This window comes from Gopherus flavomarginatus, chromosome 3 (assembly GCF_025201925.1).
Source record: "Gopherus flavomarginatus isolate rGopFla2 chromosome 3, rGopFla2.mat.asm, whole genome shotgun sequence".
Taxonomy (NCBI): Eukaryota; Metazoa; Chordata; order Testudines; family Testudinidae; genus Gopherus; species Gopherus flavomarginatus.
Genome location: NC_066619.1, coordinates 234,269,382 through 234,285,352, shown reverse-complemented (window position 1 = coordinate 234,285,352; position 15,971 = coordinate 234,269,382). Strand labels below are relative to the sequence as shown.

The 15,971-nt window shown below is 47.8% G+C and overlaps 2 protein-coding genes across 2 annotated transcripts in view; one reads left to right on the top strand and one right to left on the bottom strand.

Annotated features, from left to right (window-relative positions):
- Nucleotides 1-5,973: 5,973 nt before the first annotated feature.
- On the top strand, nucleotides 5,974-10,758 carry RASL11B (RAS like family 11 member B). The gene is made up of 4 exons (XM_050948048.1): nucleotides 5,974-6,333; nucleotides 6,564-6,620; nucleotides 7,946-8,022; nucleotides 8,927-10,758. Exons 1-4 carry the CDS (start codon nucleotides 6,177-6,179, stop codon nucleotides 9,392-9,394), a joined length of 759 nt encoding a protein of 252 aa, XP_050804005.1. The 5' UTR covers nucleotides 5,974-6,176; the 3' UTR covers nucleotides 9,395-10,758.
- Nucleotides 10,759-13,586: 2,828 nt separating this feature from the next.
- The window catches only part of SCFD2 (sec1 family domain containing 2), a 316,169-nt gene continuing 313,784 nt past the window's right edge, over nucleotides 13,587-15,971 (bottom strand). Inside the window, exon 9 of the mRNA XM_050947619.1 lies at nucleotides 13,587-15,584. Coding sequence (XP_050803576.1) covers nucleotides 15,492-15,584 — 93 coding nt within the window. The 3' untranslated portion in view covers nucleotides 13,587-15,491. The remainder of the gene's footprint in view (nucleotides 15,585-15,971) is intronic.

Here is a 15,971-nt window from a genome sequence, read left to right as displayed (position 1 = left end):
CAGTCTCTGAACCCTTCTCCAAACCCTCGCTGAGTCTGCAATACCCTTTTTGAGATGGGGTCACCAGTACTGCACACCTTCTTCTAGATGAGGTAATGCAGTGGTTTATATAATGGCATTATATTATTCTCCATTCCATTCCTGATGCACCCTAATATTCTATTTCCCTTTTTTGACCACCGCTGCATACAGTAGAGGTCTCAAGTTAGCTGGCTATGATGAAGTCCAGGTTCCTCTTCGGAGATGAAACAGTACTTGAGATATCCCTTTTCAGAGATGATACAGAATCCTGTAAAATGCATCAGATAGTAGAGCAGTGGCAGCTTGCTTAATTCCTTCCCCCTGCAAAATGTTGTACAACTCTTGAGCCTGCTCTTGCACCAGTTACAGTCAGTGGGACCAAGATTTTCAAGGTTGGCTAGGTGTGTAAATATGGAGATTTGCACCTAACCACATGTGTAAGGGGAACTGATGTAGTAATGGAATTTTCTAAAAGGCAGCATAGCAAAGTCTGTTGAATTCAGTGGGAGTTGGCTCAGGCCCTAAAGAGGAGAAAGTGTATGTTCCTGGAGGGCAGTGGGGGTTAAGTGCCCTGTAACAGTGGTTCTCAATCAGGGGTATGTGTTCCCCTGGGGGTACTCAGAGGTCTTCCAGAGGGTACTCAGTGAATCTGGATCAATGTTTCTCAAACTGGGGGTTGCAGCCCTGAGGGGGAGGAGGTGTCACAGGACAGGTTCAGGAGGGTTGCAAGTGCAGGACCAGCACTAGGGGGTGGCAAGCAGGGCAGTTGCTCAGGGCCCCACACCATTGAGGGCTGCGCAAACCTAAAGTACATGCTTCAGCCCTAGGTGGTGGGGCTTGGGCTACAGACAAGGCTCACACGTGAAAAACAGGCTCAAACATTGCACCCAAATGTATATTTATATTCCAATTGATTTAGTTTATAATTCTATGGTAACAATGAGAAAGTCAGCAATTTTTCAGTAAGTTTGCTGGGACACTTTTGTATTTTTATGTCCAATTTTGTAAGTTTTTAAGTGAGGTGAAACTTGGGGATAGACAAGTCAGATCAGACTCTGGAAAGGGAGACTGTGTAGGCTGGAAAGTTTGAGTACAATGGCAGGAATAAGCACCTACACTAGTAGAGACCTTGGTTCAATTCTTCCTGAGATGGGATTTGAACAGTGACAAGAATGAGGCTTTCATGTTAATTAAAGTGGAACATTTTCATCTGTTATTTGGGCCAAAGCAAAATTCCAGTGTGGGAAGCCCTCGATAGGGTTAGGGTACTCAGCTGGGATGTTAGATACTCTGGTTCAATTCCCGTCTGCCAGCTGAGGCAAAAGGATTTGAACGGGGAGTGCTGTCTGCTTGCCTGTTCCACTTTAACTATTGGGCCAAAGCGATAGTTGAGTACAAGAGGCCTTCTCTAGCAGAGGGGCTAGGGTAAACACCTGTAATGTGGGAGTCCTTGGTTCACATCTTCTCTGGGCCTAGTATGGGGAGGCATGAGACATCTATGACAGGGTATCTATATATTCTATTGACACAGAGCTGGCATAATGGCCTGCTGGGACCATGAGCAGTTAGGCATAAAGGATCCGTCAGACCACTTTTACACCAGGGATCAGCCTCCTCTCTAGGCAGCCCAACAAGAAGAGAAGATGTATAAAAGTGGTTTAAAGCCACTTTTACAACCCTGCTCTCCAGAATGGTGCAAAGTGCATCTTGGCCACAGCCCATAATGTAAACCCCCCAGTTCTATAAACCTCGGCTCCCATTTATCCTCTTGCCTCATTTTTTTTTCCTTCCTCCTTCTTGTCACTCCTTCATCAAACCCTCTGCGGCCCTACCTCCCAACTGGCTCCTATTCCAGTTATAGTTATTTTGTGGGTGTTGCCTTCTTATCATGAACCTCCAGCAGAAACATATTGTAAGGAACATGGAGCTACTGGCTGACACTGTAACTAGCTCAGTATTTCACCCAGCAGCAGCCAATGACATTCACAAAAAAACAAATGTCTGAGGGACATTGTGTACTTTGCTGGCTTTTTCTGCCCTCCTCTATGTGAAATCAATTGTATAGCCTTAGTCCAGTGCCCAGTGGACTGATGGTCTGTATCACAAAGCCAGCTCTTATTGCCACATGTGTTTGTTGGTAGTCTCCACAGACAAGCCAAGAATTGAATGGGCATGGGAGAGCACTGCCTTCTCACCTGGAGAGGTGCTTCCTTCAGTTCTGGTGAGGGAGATTGGCTTCATGGTGAGGAAGCTTGTGCTGTGCTCCTGCTGCTTGTCATACTCTACTCAGAAGCAGATTCAGATTGACTGGGATCCTGGGCACAAAGAACTTTTGGGCCCCCCACATTCCTCTCACCACAGGGCCCTGCCCTGTGCTCCTTCTCTCCCTGCCCGCCCCCATGAGACCCTGGCCAGGCCAGAAGCCAGGCCACACTAAGAGTTGCCCAGGGCCAGCCTTGGGGAACATGGCACCTTGGGGAAACTTATATTTTGTCACCTCTGGTCCTGTGGGCATGGTGTCCTCCCATTGCGCTGGCTCCCATGGAGGCCCCCCCCATTGCTTCTGGCCCCTGCAGGCTCCACACCCCCATCACACCTGGCCCCTGTGGGTTCCTCCCCAGGGCCCCACGGCCTCCCCCCAGTGCTTAATTTGTATTGAAAGAGGTGCCAGGGCTCGGCCCCAGCAAGCGCTGGTACAAATTAAGCAGGGGCTGGACCGTGGCAGCTGCTGAGTGCCTAAGTAGTCTAAAGGCAGTGCTGCCCCAGATGCAGTGGAGAAGTTAGGGTGGCATCACAGGCGCTGCTTAGCACCTGCCGGTAGCTTCCTGCCCTGCCCCCTCCCCCACCCCAGCTCACCTCCACCTCTGGTCTGCCGCCGCCTCCTCCTCCGGGTGCACCACCGCATCCTGCTTCTCGCTCCCTCCCTCCCAGCGCTTGCACTGTGAAACAGTTGTTTCACATGGCAAGCGCTGGGAGGGAGGGCGGAGGAGGGGGAAAGCGGCATGCTTGGGGAAGAGGCAGGGCTGGGGTGGGGACATGGAGAAGGGGTCCAATGGGGCAGAGAGGGGGGCAGAGTTGGGGCAGGTACTTTGGGGAAGGGGTTGGAATGGGGGCGGGGAAAGGGTGGAGTTGGAGTGGGGCCAGGGACACAAGCACCCACCGGTGCCAGGGAAAATGGCGCCTATGGATGGCATGGTATATGGCAGGGATTCGCAACCTTTGGCTCATGGCTTGCCAGGGTAAGCCCCCTGGCGGGTTGGGCCGGTTTGTTTACCTGCCACGTCCGCAGGTTCGGCCGATCGTGGCTCCCACTGGCCGTGGTTCACTGCTCCAGGCCCATGGGGGCTGTGGGAAGCGGCGCAGGCAGAGGGATGTGCTGGCCGTGGCTTTTTGCAGCTCACATTGGCCTGGAGTGGTGAACTGCAGCCAGTGGGAGCCACGATCAGCTGAACCTGCAGATGCGGCAGGTAAACAAACTGGCCTGGCCTGTCAGAGGGCTTACCCAGGTGAGCCACATGCCATAGGTTGTCAATCCCTGGTATATGGTGTATTGTCACCCTTACTTTGTGCTGCACTGTGACCCCTTTGCCCCTTAGCTCTTCAGCCCTAACCCCTGCACACACACCCTGTGTCCCAACCCCTGCACTGTGACCCTCTTCACGCCTAACCCCTGGACGCCTCTTCTACGCCCATGTGCGGAAACTGAGTTGGCTGCATGGAATGACTGGTGCTGCTGCTTGCTTCCCCCCTACCCTCAATGCTGCTCCCCTCTAGGGGGAAGTGAGGAGCGATATCTGGGCTTCCTGCAGCCAGGTCACTTTCCCCACCTGGGCTGTGCTGTGAAGCAATCATCAGGAGATGTTGCTCTCCTACCATCCCCTTACACAGCCCAGGGGGAGAAAGGGACCTGGATGCACGGAGTGCTTGGTGTTGCTCCTTGCTCTCCCTCTTACAGCCCCTAGGGGAGGTGCAGAGGAAGCGGGGGTGAAGGGGCCAACAGTATCTGTGCATCACTGCTCCCCCACCATTGCTCCGCCAGGCAGAAGCAGGGAGAAATCTGCTCCCCCCACTCGTGTTGCCGCTACAAGTTTGCAGCACTCCCCTGCCAGCCAGCAGCATGCACCGACCATTGTGCCCCCACACAGAGCCCGCTTGACCCTGAGTGGCCCACCTCAAAGCTGTTCCTGGAGCTGCCCAGGCTGCTGTGGGGAGCCCTGGACCCTCCAGCTGCCCTAACTGGTGCATCCCAGGGAGTGGAGGGTCCAGGGCTCACCACAGCAACCAGGCTCCCTGGGTGATTCTGACAAAGGCCTGGCTCTGACTTCTGGCCTGGCCACCAGGGGACAGGGCTCCAGGGGGAAGGGGAGTAGGGTGACCAGATAGCAAGTGTGAAAAATCGGGATGGGGGTGGGGGGTAATTGGTGCCTACATAAGAAAAAGCCCTGAATATCAGGACTGTCCCTATAAAACTGGGACATCTGGTCACCCTAAAGGGGAGGAACAGGAGGGCTGGGCCACAGTCAGGTGTGGCTCCAGGCACCGTGTGGGACCAGCGGACCTCCCGCAGAACTGCTGTCAAATCCGTGTGATCGGGGCGGACCTCTGCCAAAGGCTGCCTGACGGCCGTGCTTGGGACAGCAAAAACCATAGAGCCACCCCTGGCCACAGTTCTGGCGCTGGTGGCACTTCTACCCATGTTCCAGTGCTCCTGTGGGGGGGGTGGTGGTCCCTGGGCACAGACCCTGTGGTGCCACGTGTTAATCTGCCACTGACTCTACTTGTTCAATGGGTGAAGCAATGACTTTGGTCTCTAGGGCCAAGTGTGATAAGGCGGCATCAGCACTAAATTCAAAAGTAATATTGTGCATTCACAGTGCTTACTTGTAGCACTGCCTGTATTGGATGAGAATTATGCTCAACTAGAACATAGGGTCTGAGAATAATTTCTCAAAAGGTAAATCCCAACAAAAAGTGATGATTTGGATCCTATGCTGTGTCAATACGACATAACATATCAGAGGAAGAGGCCCTTTAGAAATGGGTTTGCCGTAGTATTCTAATCATTTGCCAAGACCACCTATCTGATGATTGTCCAGTGGGTGGAGGGGGACAGTGGGGGGCGGCCGGCTACGTGCTACCATAACACAAATAATAAATGATACTTCTCCCCACGTAACATAGTAACTGACTGCAGGACCGTTAACGCCCTTACGTTCAAGCTATGGCGACGGTTTATACATTGATATGGATAACAGGCCTAGGCTGAGTTACATTTATAATAAATAATCTTTGGGAGGGATATTAACCCTCGTGCTTCAGGCACTAAGCCTCTTTAACTACTAGACAGCATCGGGATGAGTCCTAAGGGTGAGGGAAGATCACCCTTGAGCTGCCCGGTGGCAGGGTCTTGCCCTTTCGGCTGCACCATCTGGTATCGCCCACTGCTGGAGCAGGGAACGGGACTGGCTGGGCCATGGGGCCGGTGCTGTGTGGCCACTCCTAGGGCTGTTACCGGAGGGACTTGGAAGCTGTTTGGGATCCACCCTTGGAACTATTCAGCCACCTCAGCGGGGTTTAATATTTCAGGGGTGACTCTGGCTGGAGCTGGTTCCCTTTGGTTAGGGCTTTACGCTGCCTTGTGACAGGCGGACTCTCCCCCTAACGCAGCAGCCCCGCACTGGGACCAGCCCAGGCCAGGCCTTCGCTGGTGCCTCGCCCCCCCCACGCCCCGGCCCATGGCTCGTTCAGCAGCATCCTCGAGTCTTCGCCGCTTCTCTGACCCGCTCGCTACCGCCCGGCCGCAGCCAGCAGCGCTGATGGGAGCGCGGCGGCCCAGGGGCAGCCACTGGCGGCGGAGCAGCGGCGCTGCAGGCGCGGGGCGGGCGGCTCCCGGGAGCGGTGAGTGGCCGCCGGAGGAGGCGGGGCGGGGTTTGGAGGAGGGGAGAGAAAAGAGCCGGGACAGCGCCGGGAGCTCAGAGAGCAGCGGGACCGACAGAGACTCGCCAGGCAGCTCCCAGCGCGGACACATCGGGTCCTGCCGCCCCCACGCCCCGCTGTGCCGCCAGCAGCAGCGCCCCCCACCCCGGCATCCTCCCTCCGAGCCGCTGCAGCGCCCGCTCCCCGACGCCGGCTGCTCTGCTCCCGGGGCAGCTGCGATGCGCCTTGTCCAGAACATGTGCACCATCGCCGAGTACCCCCAGGCCGGCAGCGCCAGCGCCAGCGCCAGCGGAGACGGCTGCAGCGGGGGGTCCTCCGCCCGCCCCCGCCTCATCAAGATCGCCGTGGTGGGAGCCAGCGGCGTGGGCAAAACCGGTGAGTGCTGCGCGCCTCGATCGCCTGGGGGCGGGGAGTGCAGCGTGGCCAGGCGCGGGCTCCCTGCCGCCAGAGCCCCTGGCCTCCCCCGCTCCCGCAAAGCGGGGTGCTGCTCGCCCCCGGGGCCTCGACACTGACCCTCTCCGAGCCCCTGGGCTGCGGGAAGGGGCTTGCTGCGCACGCGTCCCAGCGGGAGCGGTTGTAACCGGCTTTTGTTGTGTTCATTGCAGCCCTGGTGGTGCGATTCCTCACAAAACGCTTCATCGGAGACTACGAGAGGAACGCAGGTAAGGGGGCGGGGAGTGGCTGGGCGGCTTGAGCCTCATGCTGCGCGGTGCTACATTGATAAAGGCTAAATACCGCCTTGCCCTCGCCCCCGAGCACGTCGGGAGGTAGATGCCACTTAGATTTTCACTGCTTAAGGCACAAATTACATTGTCCAATACCCCTGCTCTCAATAATCACCGACCGCTGCCTGGCCGACTAACGTTCCGGGGCCGTGCACCAGTTTATCAGGGAAGCAAACAGGAGTCTTGCACTGTAGGGTGCTGAACACTGGCTAAAAGCAGACAAGGAGCATCTATTCCTGCTGCTGTGATGGGGATCGAGACTTTACACAGAGTGTTTAATCTGAAATTCGACTTGTTAAACCCCTAAGGCACCCCACTTTAGCTTGTCGTTCAAAGTTGTGGACCCAGCTGAGTGATGTTGGGGGGGAAACTCAGCTTCATTACATGCCCCTTTCAGGGGTGCTGGAACTGGGGTTGCTGCCCCCACCCTGGCTTGAAGTGGTTTCTTTCATATACAGGGTTTACAGTTTTGGTCAATGGTTCTCAGCACCCCCACTTTTAAAAACTGTTCCAACACCACTGGACCTGTTCTCTCTCTCTTTTTTTTTTTTTTTAAGATTAAAAATAGTTAATGATCCAGGGAAGACAGACAAGCAAACAAGCGTAGCCAAACTAGATAAGCAGTATGAGTGATGGACGGAAACATTTAAAAAAAAAAGAAGTGTAGGTCCAGGTAATACGATTAGAAATCAGCTATAGTATAGAAATAAGGCAATAAATATATCCAAGAAAGGAGTGTTTCTAATGACATCACAAACCAGTCAAGATGTTGCTGTTGTAGGGACACATGCCTTTAAACGTCTCAAGACCATATAGACTCAAAATGCATCCAATCCAAAAACACTTTAAAGAGAAAATATTTGCTCAAGTGCAGAACCCCTAATTGTCAAAGCAACTCATGTCCTATAACAAAAGTGGGTTTGTCTTTGCTGGTAATTAAAATTGTCCCAGTCTCTTGAAAGGTGTAATCAGCTCCAAGTTTTTTATAAAATTAAAAAACTGAAAATTTGCAAGCAAGTTAATGCAAAACTAACTTCTATGGGTTCTGATAACAACCACAAACCACTACAACCTTCCCTCTGTCATTGTGTTAAAGTTACCAGTCTCTTACTGCAGTTGCTTACAGTTGAGTGGTTATTGATAAGAGCACAGGACAATAGAAACGTTTTTAAGTGCTGCCGTTCATGTCCCCCCTCCAGGCAATTTTTGGGTCTGTTCATATAGCTTTGAGTGTATTTGTAACAGAATGATGTTGTTGTTAGGTAACCTTTATAGCAGACAGATCCAGATAGATGGAGAGATGCTTGCTATTCAAGTGCAAGATACACCAGGAATTCAGGTGAGCCACATATCCATACATTTCTTAAAATAGGAAAATAAGCTTTAATCTTTATATCTTTTGCCAGATGAGCTGTTCAGCCACTTATCAATTGTTCTGGAAAATAGTTCACTATCCATTTTAGTATCAAGTATTTTGAATGGCAGAACTGATAACCTTGTTTATAAACAGTGAAAGCTCGATGTCCTGTATGTATATAGTGCATTGACAGTAAAAGTAAACAACCCACTATTTCAGTTAATCTTTTGTACTCTTGGAGAGACATGGGAAGGCTGATTTATCCAATACAGATTTACATTCTAATGTGTTAGGAACATTTTATTTTTGTGCCAACAAGAAATGCATTGGGAAAAACTTGGAAGGAAAAATGTCATTACTACAGCCTGATAAACTCTAAAGTTTCACAAAAGTGCACAATAGAAACTAAAAACCATAGTATTGTGGTTGCATTCATTAAGAGTTGTTATGACTTAATCTCGTATTATGGAAAGTTTGAGTGTGTAGACAAGAGTAATGCTGGATTTTGCCTTTTTGCACTGGGCAACTCTCCAGGTTTAAATGCTTCCAGCTCATATCTTTGCTTCCCTAGACTTACTGTCTAGCCAGTTAATTTCCCATTCTGTGGAACTACAAAGCTTTTCTCTGCTTGCAGAACTATTCAGGTCAATTTTCCACTGGAGTGTGGCAACTCTAGTGTTATTTATTCCAGATTTCTGCAGTTGGATCGACATACTTTATAAAGGTGTGCGCGCACACACACAAATTATAGCTTAATTTACAATACAAAATACAAGTCTATCAAAATATAAAATGCATTTAGAATTACACGCTTTAAATGAAAGTCAGGTTACTTTAATTTTTTTCTGTCATAACCATCTAATTTAAAACAATTCTTCTTTCTCAGATCCATGAACACGGTCTGGACTGTAATGAACAGTTGAACAGGTGCATTCGATGGGCAGATGCTGTTGTGATTGTTTTTTCCATCACAGATTATAAGAGCTATGAACTACTTAGTCAACTTCATCAGCAAGTTCGACAGTTACACCCAGGAAACAGAGTCCCTGTTGTTGTTGTAGCAAACAAAGCTGATCTCCTACATATTAAAGAGGTGGAGCCACAGAATGGACTTCAATTGGCCAACATGCTAGGTTGTACTTTTTATGAAGTGTCTGTCAGTGAGAACTACAATGATGTCTTCAATGCCTTCCATGTCCTGTGTAAAGAAGTTAGTAAACAACAAATAACTAGCACCCCTGAGAAGAGAAGAACCTCTCTTATCCCAAGGCCAAAGTCGCCAAACATGCAGGATCTGAAGAGAAGGTTTAAGCAAGCTTTGTCTGCTAAAGTTAGGACTGTCACTTCTGTCTGAAGGCAAAGTTAAGTGGGGGGGTTTATCTTCTCAACCTGTTGTCATAAAGTTCCAACTTTGGAATGTTAAACACTGGCACTATGGAGTCCAAGGCCATGTGAAAGAAGGATGGATCAGAGGTTCTTTTGAACTACTGTAGAAATAAACCATTGCTTAAAGGAGAAATAAGCATGAGGCTTGAATAAACTCCTTAAGTGATTCTAGCAAGTGAACGGTAGAACATCTATCTTCATTTTAAAACCAAACTTTTAGTAATTGAAAAGAAAACAACCCACAAAACTTTAGTCTTGCTTTCCTAGGATGGGACACAGTTGGCTTGATGTACAACCACATCATTTAACTAAGTTTGGTGACCAAAACAATAAATACCCTGAACTGCAGCTTACTAATTGGAAATAACCATTTGAGTCTTACAGCTGTATGCTTGTTTTCGTGCTGGATGAAGGACAGCATGTATGTATTTTTATTGCTCAGTAGAGCTTGATTTTACCCATGTATTCTGAAGCACAAATGGGCTTGTTTTGAAAAGTCAGTGTAAAATGAGTGGCTGTGACTGGGTTTTCATGATTGTAAAAACAATGCTACACTATTTTGACTTGCTACATTGTTACTGAGGGTTTGACCAGAATTTTTGTACACAGAAATATTGTGCACAGGGTCTAAGTGTATTTTATCATTACAAATAACTTGTTTGTTTTTTTACTATCTAAAAATATTGTTGAGATTAATTTTAAAATGTTACACTACTGCTGCTTTTCAGATGCAAGTCCTGAGTTGGAATGATGATCCTTGGTAACTGCTCAGTGCAAAACCTTTTCCATTTCCCTGCAGCCCCATTGTGTGTAGTAAGCATGGAAGGAACTCTGTCAATTCAGTATTGTATGATATACACTGTTGGCTCCAGGCAGTGAAGCTGGCTGGGGCGGCTCCAGGCCCCAGCATGCAAAGCGTGTGCTTGGAGCGGCATGCCGCAGGGGGCGCTCTGCTGGTGGCTGGCAGGAGGCTCCACCGAAGCCGCGGGACCAGCGAGTTGCAGATCGCCCCACCGCGGCATGATGCTGTGCTTGGGGCAGCAAAATGTCTAGAGCCGCCCCGGGAAGCTGGTTGGATTTTTCTTAGCTGAGCCCTTTCTCTCCGAGTTCAGTGGGATATTCATCTTTAACCACACCTAGCAGACTTAAGCATTTTTACATTGAGCCAATGGAGTTTGAGAATATAGGCTAAAGGCCTTATACAAATGCACTTTAAAAAGCCACTTGTGCTTTTGCTTAAACTGTAATTTATTCTGTGTATGATAACTCCTTATGTGGAGCAGACTTTTCACTCCTGCAGTCTGTTTCAGCATTAAATTTTTTTGAACTACACATTTTCTCATGTAGTGTTTTTTGTTTTAAACAGAACTGGAAACAGCCTGTGAACCCTGGGGACAAAGCATTGCTTTACAAGTATCTATTTTACTCAGAATTTCCTGTATGGTATATCCTAACCACTCTTTACAAAATCAATAGGCAGAAATATGAATTAAATCCTCCTCCTTTGCATATTTTTATGTATTCAGGTCTTACAGGCACAAGCACCTTAGGCATTGTGAAAAGTACTCAGAAGCTTTTCTGTACCATATATTGTCCTTTGATGCAATTATGCAGAAAACAAGGCCTTTCAGACTAGGGTTCAGGATCCAACCCTCTCTCTTCTGGCATAAAAATTCAAATAATGGGGCTGTGGGGGTGAGGCTTGATGGTACTTAGATATGAGCTAAACACCAGCCTCTACCACTTTCAATTTCTTCTGTTAGAAACTGGCAGTATTAGCACAACCTACACTACAATTTTGCTTAGTGATAAATACGATGCCTTGAAGAATGAAAGTGAGCTTGATCAGTGTATATGGGGATAAAAGTAAATTGGCACAAACTTCTGACTTCATTCCATTCACAGAGAGAACTAGACAGCTGAGACATACCGCCTGGAACAAATGGCACCTAGGCCCCAACTTTATCGCACAATAATAATAATCATGGGGAAACACAGACTCATTCTTGAGAAAAGAGGTGGCTGTGCCTGATCTAACCACAGACCACCCCGCAGACCCAGCCAGCCGGCTTAGACGATAAGCCAATAACCATTCTGCCTTCTTAAAAAGGACTAGTTTTCCTAGGCCAACCCTTAAGAGCTTCTAGCACTGGGTTTCACTGTCCTGAAATATCAAAATTCTCTTCTCTATCACCCACGTAGGAGACAGTGACCATTTCCCCCAAGTTAATTTCCAATTGCTTATGAAAATGTCACCTGCAAGACTAGCCTGCCCCAAGATGCTATTAGTCATTGCATGATGGTCACCTGGACAAAGTGTTTCCTTCTGGTTGGCAGATTGGCTGCAGGCAAAGTGCTGTAATCAAAAGCCTACCCCTGGGAGTCAGGCTCCCAACTCTGCTCCTGATCTAAGGCATCCCCACCTAATGCCAAGCTTAGCTAGAATATCTTCCACTCAACACTTGCAATAGGGCAGTTGCTTCACCACCACTCCTGCTGCAGTAATGTGCAATTATACCAGCCTGACCAGAAGGATCATAGACTGTAACTTAATCTAGTCTCATTTGAGCTTTAATGCAGATGTGTCAACTAACTCATTGTCACCCAAGTGACTAATGTCCATGTCAGACTGGCCAAAGTGCCAGGGCAGGTGACAGAGGGTTGCAAGCATTCCACCTTTCCCCTGGAGCAGGTTCCTGGCATGGTGCTGGTATGGCAAAGTGGGGGGTGGGGAGTTGGAAAAGGATGAGGGCTGCAGGAGAACATGATGCATTATGAACCAGTTGTGTAACCAGACCACTGCTTTCTTATTTTCAAAGACCCTCTCCCCTCCACCAATTTCACTACAACTACTAAGATAGGGAAGCCTTCCAAAATCTGGTATAATATCCTTTGACATCCCCACTTCTTTGGCCAGCAAACACAAAATTCAATCCTCTACTGCAGTGGAGAATGGCCATGTCCCGTACTGTGTAGATGACGTTTGCCTGATGAAGTAGCGGCATCTGCTGAGCTATTCCTGCTTGTAGATGACTGGAGGGAACTCGAAGGCCCTTGAATCTTGTGTATGTGTGGTTGGAGGAAGACGAGAAGGAGTCCACCAAGGGATAAGCAACAGACACCTGGATATCTGCTTGGCCTCTACAGAAAATTTGGGTGCTAGCCATTACCTCGCTTTGGGACAGCAAGCATCCTCCTGCCAGTTCACAGCATGCAATGCCCATGCTGACCCCCCACTTAGGGGCCAGTTCCCTGCCTTAGCTCTCTATCTCACCCTCCCTCAAAACTTCTGCTGCTGATACAACCAAAAACCACACTCACCCTGCCCCACCTCCTCCCCCAAACTAGGAGACACAGCCCCCACCCTCCTTTCCAAAACAAATCCTGAAAGGCCCAAGGTCTGCCTTGTTGTCCTTGAACAGTAGCCAATCATCTTTGTCTCCTTTCAGCCCCTGACTGCTTGACTGCTCTCACTGTTGCTGAAGTACAGTGCTCTAGCCTGCTGTTGCATTCCACCATGGCAAACTGGCTATGAAGGTTCCTCCAAGGTGGGCATAGAAGATTAGGCATCCCCCTATACAGGGATCTGTGGAATCACAAGAGCTGTGGGAACCTCCAACACCAAAGTCTATTTAGTCCCCAACCCTCACTGGTTTACCCTGCCCAATAACTCATGCAGCATGTCCTCAGATTACCAAGTCAGGGCTCTGAGAGTGTTCAGGTAAGGGGGTGGGGAGAGGAAGGGACAGAAACTGTCACAGCTGCAACAGCTTCTTAGGACTGGTGACCACTTCCCTGTGCCAGGAGCTCCTGCATAGAATCCCTTGCAGCGGCTGAAAGATGGGGGAAGGGCCATACGATGTGGAGGAATTGACAGCCACACAGCAGAATTAACACATGACCAGGTGCCCCTTTCTGGTTATGCTGCCTGTGTATGTATGGGGTAGGGTGGGGTGGGGGAAGAGCAACAGACTGTATCTAATAAATGAGGGGTTGGTGTGTATGAAAAAGCCAGGAAGATGAGCAGATTCTGTAATCTTTTCTTCATTGTTAAGTAATTTCCAAAACATCTACATTCTGATAATGTAAACTAGGGGTAGGCAATGTATGGCATGCGTGCCAAAGGCGGCGAGCGAGCTGATTTTCAGTGGCACTCACACTGTCTGGGTCCTGGCCACCGGTCCAGGGAGGCTCTGCATTTTAATTTTAAATGAACCTTCTTAAACATTTTAAAAACCTTATTTACTTTACATACAACAATAGTTTAGTTATATATTATAGACTTATAGAAAGAGACCTTCTAAAAACGTTAAAATGTATTACTGGCATGTGAAACCTTAAATCAGATACTTAAATCAGAGTGAATAAATGAAGACTTGGCACAACACTTCTGAAAGGTTGCCAACCCCTGATGTAAACACTGCAGATGAAGAAGAAGAAATGTAACCACAGAGACAGGCTGTTTGCTGTTATTTCTCTAACTTGTTCAGTCAAAAAGACTTCATAAGCTTTTAGCATTACATGTGGTTTGATATGTTATTTTCCCATCAAGTACAGTGGAACGTAACGTTCTATATTCATCAACTAAATCTGTTTTCATAAAGGCAACTTTGTCCATGTTTCAGTCTAACCTTTATAATCAAGCTTTTGTTCCCTTCTGGCCACCAAAGTGTACCATTAAAACAAAACGAAGAGTTTTCAGAAAAAAGGTTACATTTAACAGAACTTAAACTAGCTAGTGAGCAAAGCTTACAGAACTAGTTTCTATTTAACCTAGTCTCTGGGCATAATAAAGAATGCTAAAATAGGGGAACTTCACTGTATATAGAATGACGGCCTAAAAATGTGGCCCTAAAATGTAACTGTAAATGATCTCCCAGCACAGAATGTAGCCTTAGCATCCCTGGGATGAACAAACTGAGACAATACGCTACATCTTTGTGGCACCATTATTTTATGCTGCATTTTTATTAACCTCAGTGCAGTAAACAGCTGGAATCCTCAACCACTTACGTTTTTTTCCTCCAAAAATTAAAGCAAAATTAAAAAAAGAAAAGTTACATAACTCAGAGAGCCTGCCTTGTTAAAGGCTGTTGCCTAATCATAAATTAAAATCAAAAGCTATTCCTACCTTTGTTATTCAGAAATACAACTTTAAATGAGCGTTCTACTTTTGGAACCCTAATGTTTTTGCACATGGGAATATGTTATTTATTTGATGTGCCTGAGAGAAGCATTCCTCTAGGATTAATAAAGTGAAACATCTAATCATCTCGGCCCACATGTTTTCCTGTGCAAAATCATGCAGAGGAGAATGTCAAAGAAAGTAACTTTTCTCATGAGATTATGACTAAGGCAAACAAGAGAGAAAACCAGGGACCTGTGAGAAAGCCAGTACATGGCTCACCAGTTTGATTATGGTGGAATTCTCCATCCATGCTTCCCTCCACTTCTACCATCGGTGGACTTGTAGCTATTCTACTACTGACAACTCAGTTCACTGCTGTGCTTCATAGCTTCTCCCTGGGGCTTGGGTCACAGACTGCGCAGAAGGACTTAAACACTAACTAAGGCACATGTGTTTTACAGGGGAACAAAACAGGCCATGGCTAGGTTCTGCTACCTTTACTCCAACTTTACACTACAAGGAATCCCATTTTGGGACTACTTACAGTGGAAAGAACTACTCCATGAAGGTAAGGCGGCAGAATCTAGCCCTTTGCAGCTGTTCCAGAATTACCCCCTTTCTGGGGAATTACTACAGGCAGCCATCATTCTCTGGGCAATGCGGTGGGGAGGGCCCATGTTAGCAATATCATTCAGCAGGGAGGAGCTGAGTGTTAGCCTGATGTCACTGAACAAATGAATGATTTTTAAGTGCTCCCAAAATCCATTCAAGTCCCCTTGCAGCCAGCTATCAAATCACTTAACTCAGTTTTCAATTACAACCACAATTAGCTTTTAGACAAATTCATTTTTGGAAGAATATTGGAAAGAATAACAGGCAAGAGGGTGGTATTTCCAGTGAAGGCAAATCACTTATCTTCTCCACAGATCTGCACTCTTCAGATGCCTATGTCTGGTTGTAGATGGTCTGTTGCAAACAACAACTCAGGAATGTTAAGTGGTGTCAGAAGCGTTGAGGAGAGCACAATTACCTGAAGACAGAAATAAAAAAATGCAATTCAGGAGACTAATCTTGTCTGCAATCAGAACAAGATCTCTAAACGTGTACTGTTCATTTACAGTACAGCAGAAGGATCATTGATGTCTTATGCTCACTGTGAGGTGGCAATACAGCTTGTCCAATGCTACCACCTGCTCAGCTAATAATTATAGCAGATCCCATCAGTGGGAGAAAAGTGATCACTATCTCACTCCTAATGCATTTGTAGGGTGACTCATTCACCCCACACAATTCCACTACCAGAGTAGCACAGTGATTTGTTATGACTCCCGTTGCATTTACTTGTGAAAAATGAGTTGATCAACCAGCAGTTTCCCTTGCCACAGCACTGAATTTTGTCAACAAGTGACACAAAATT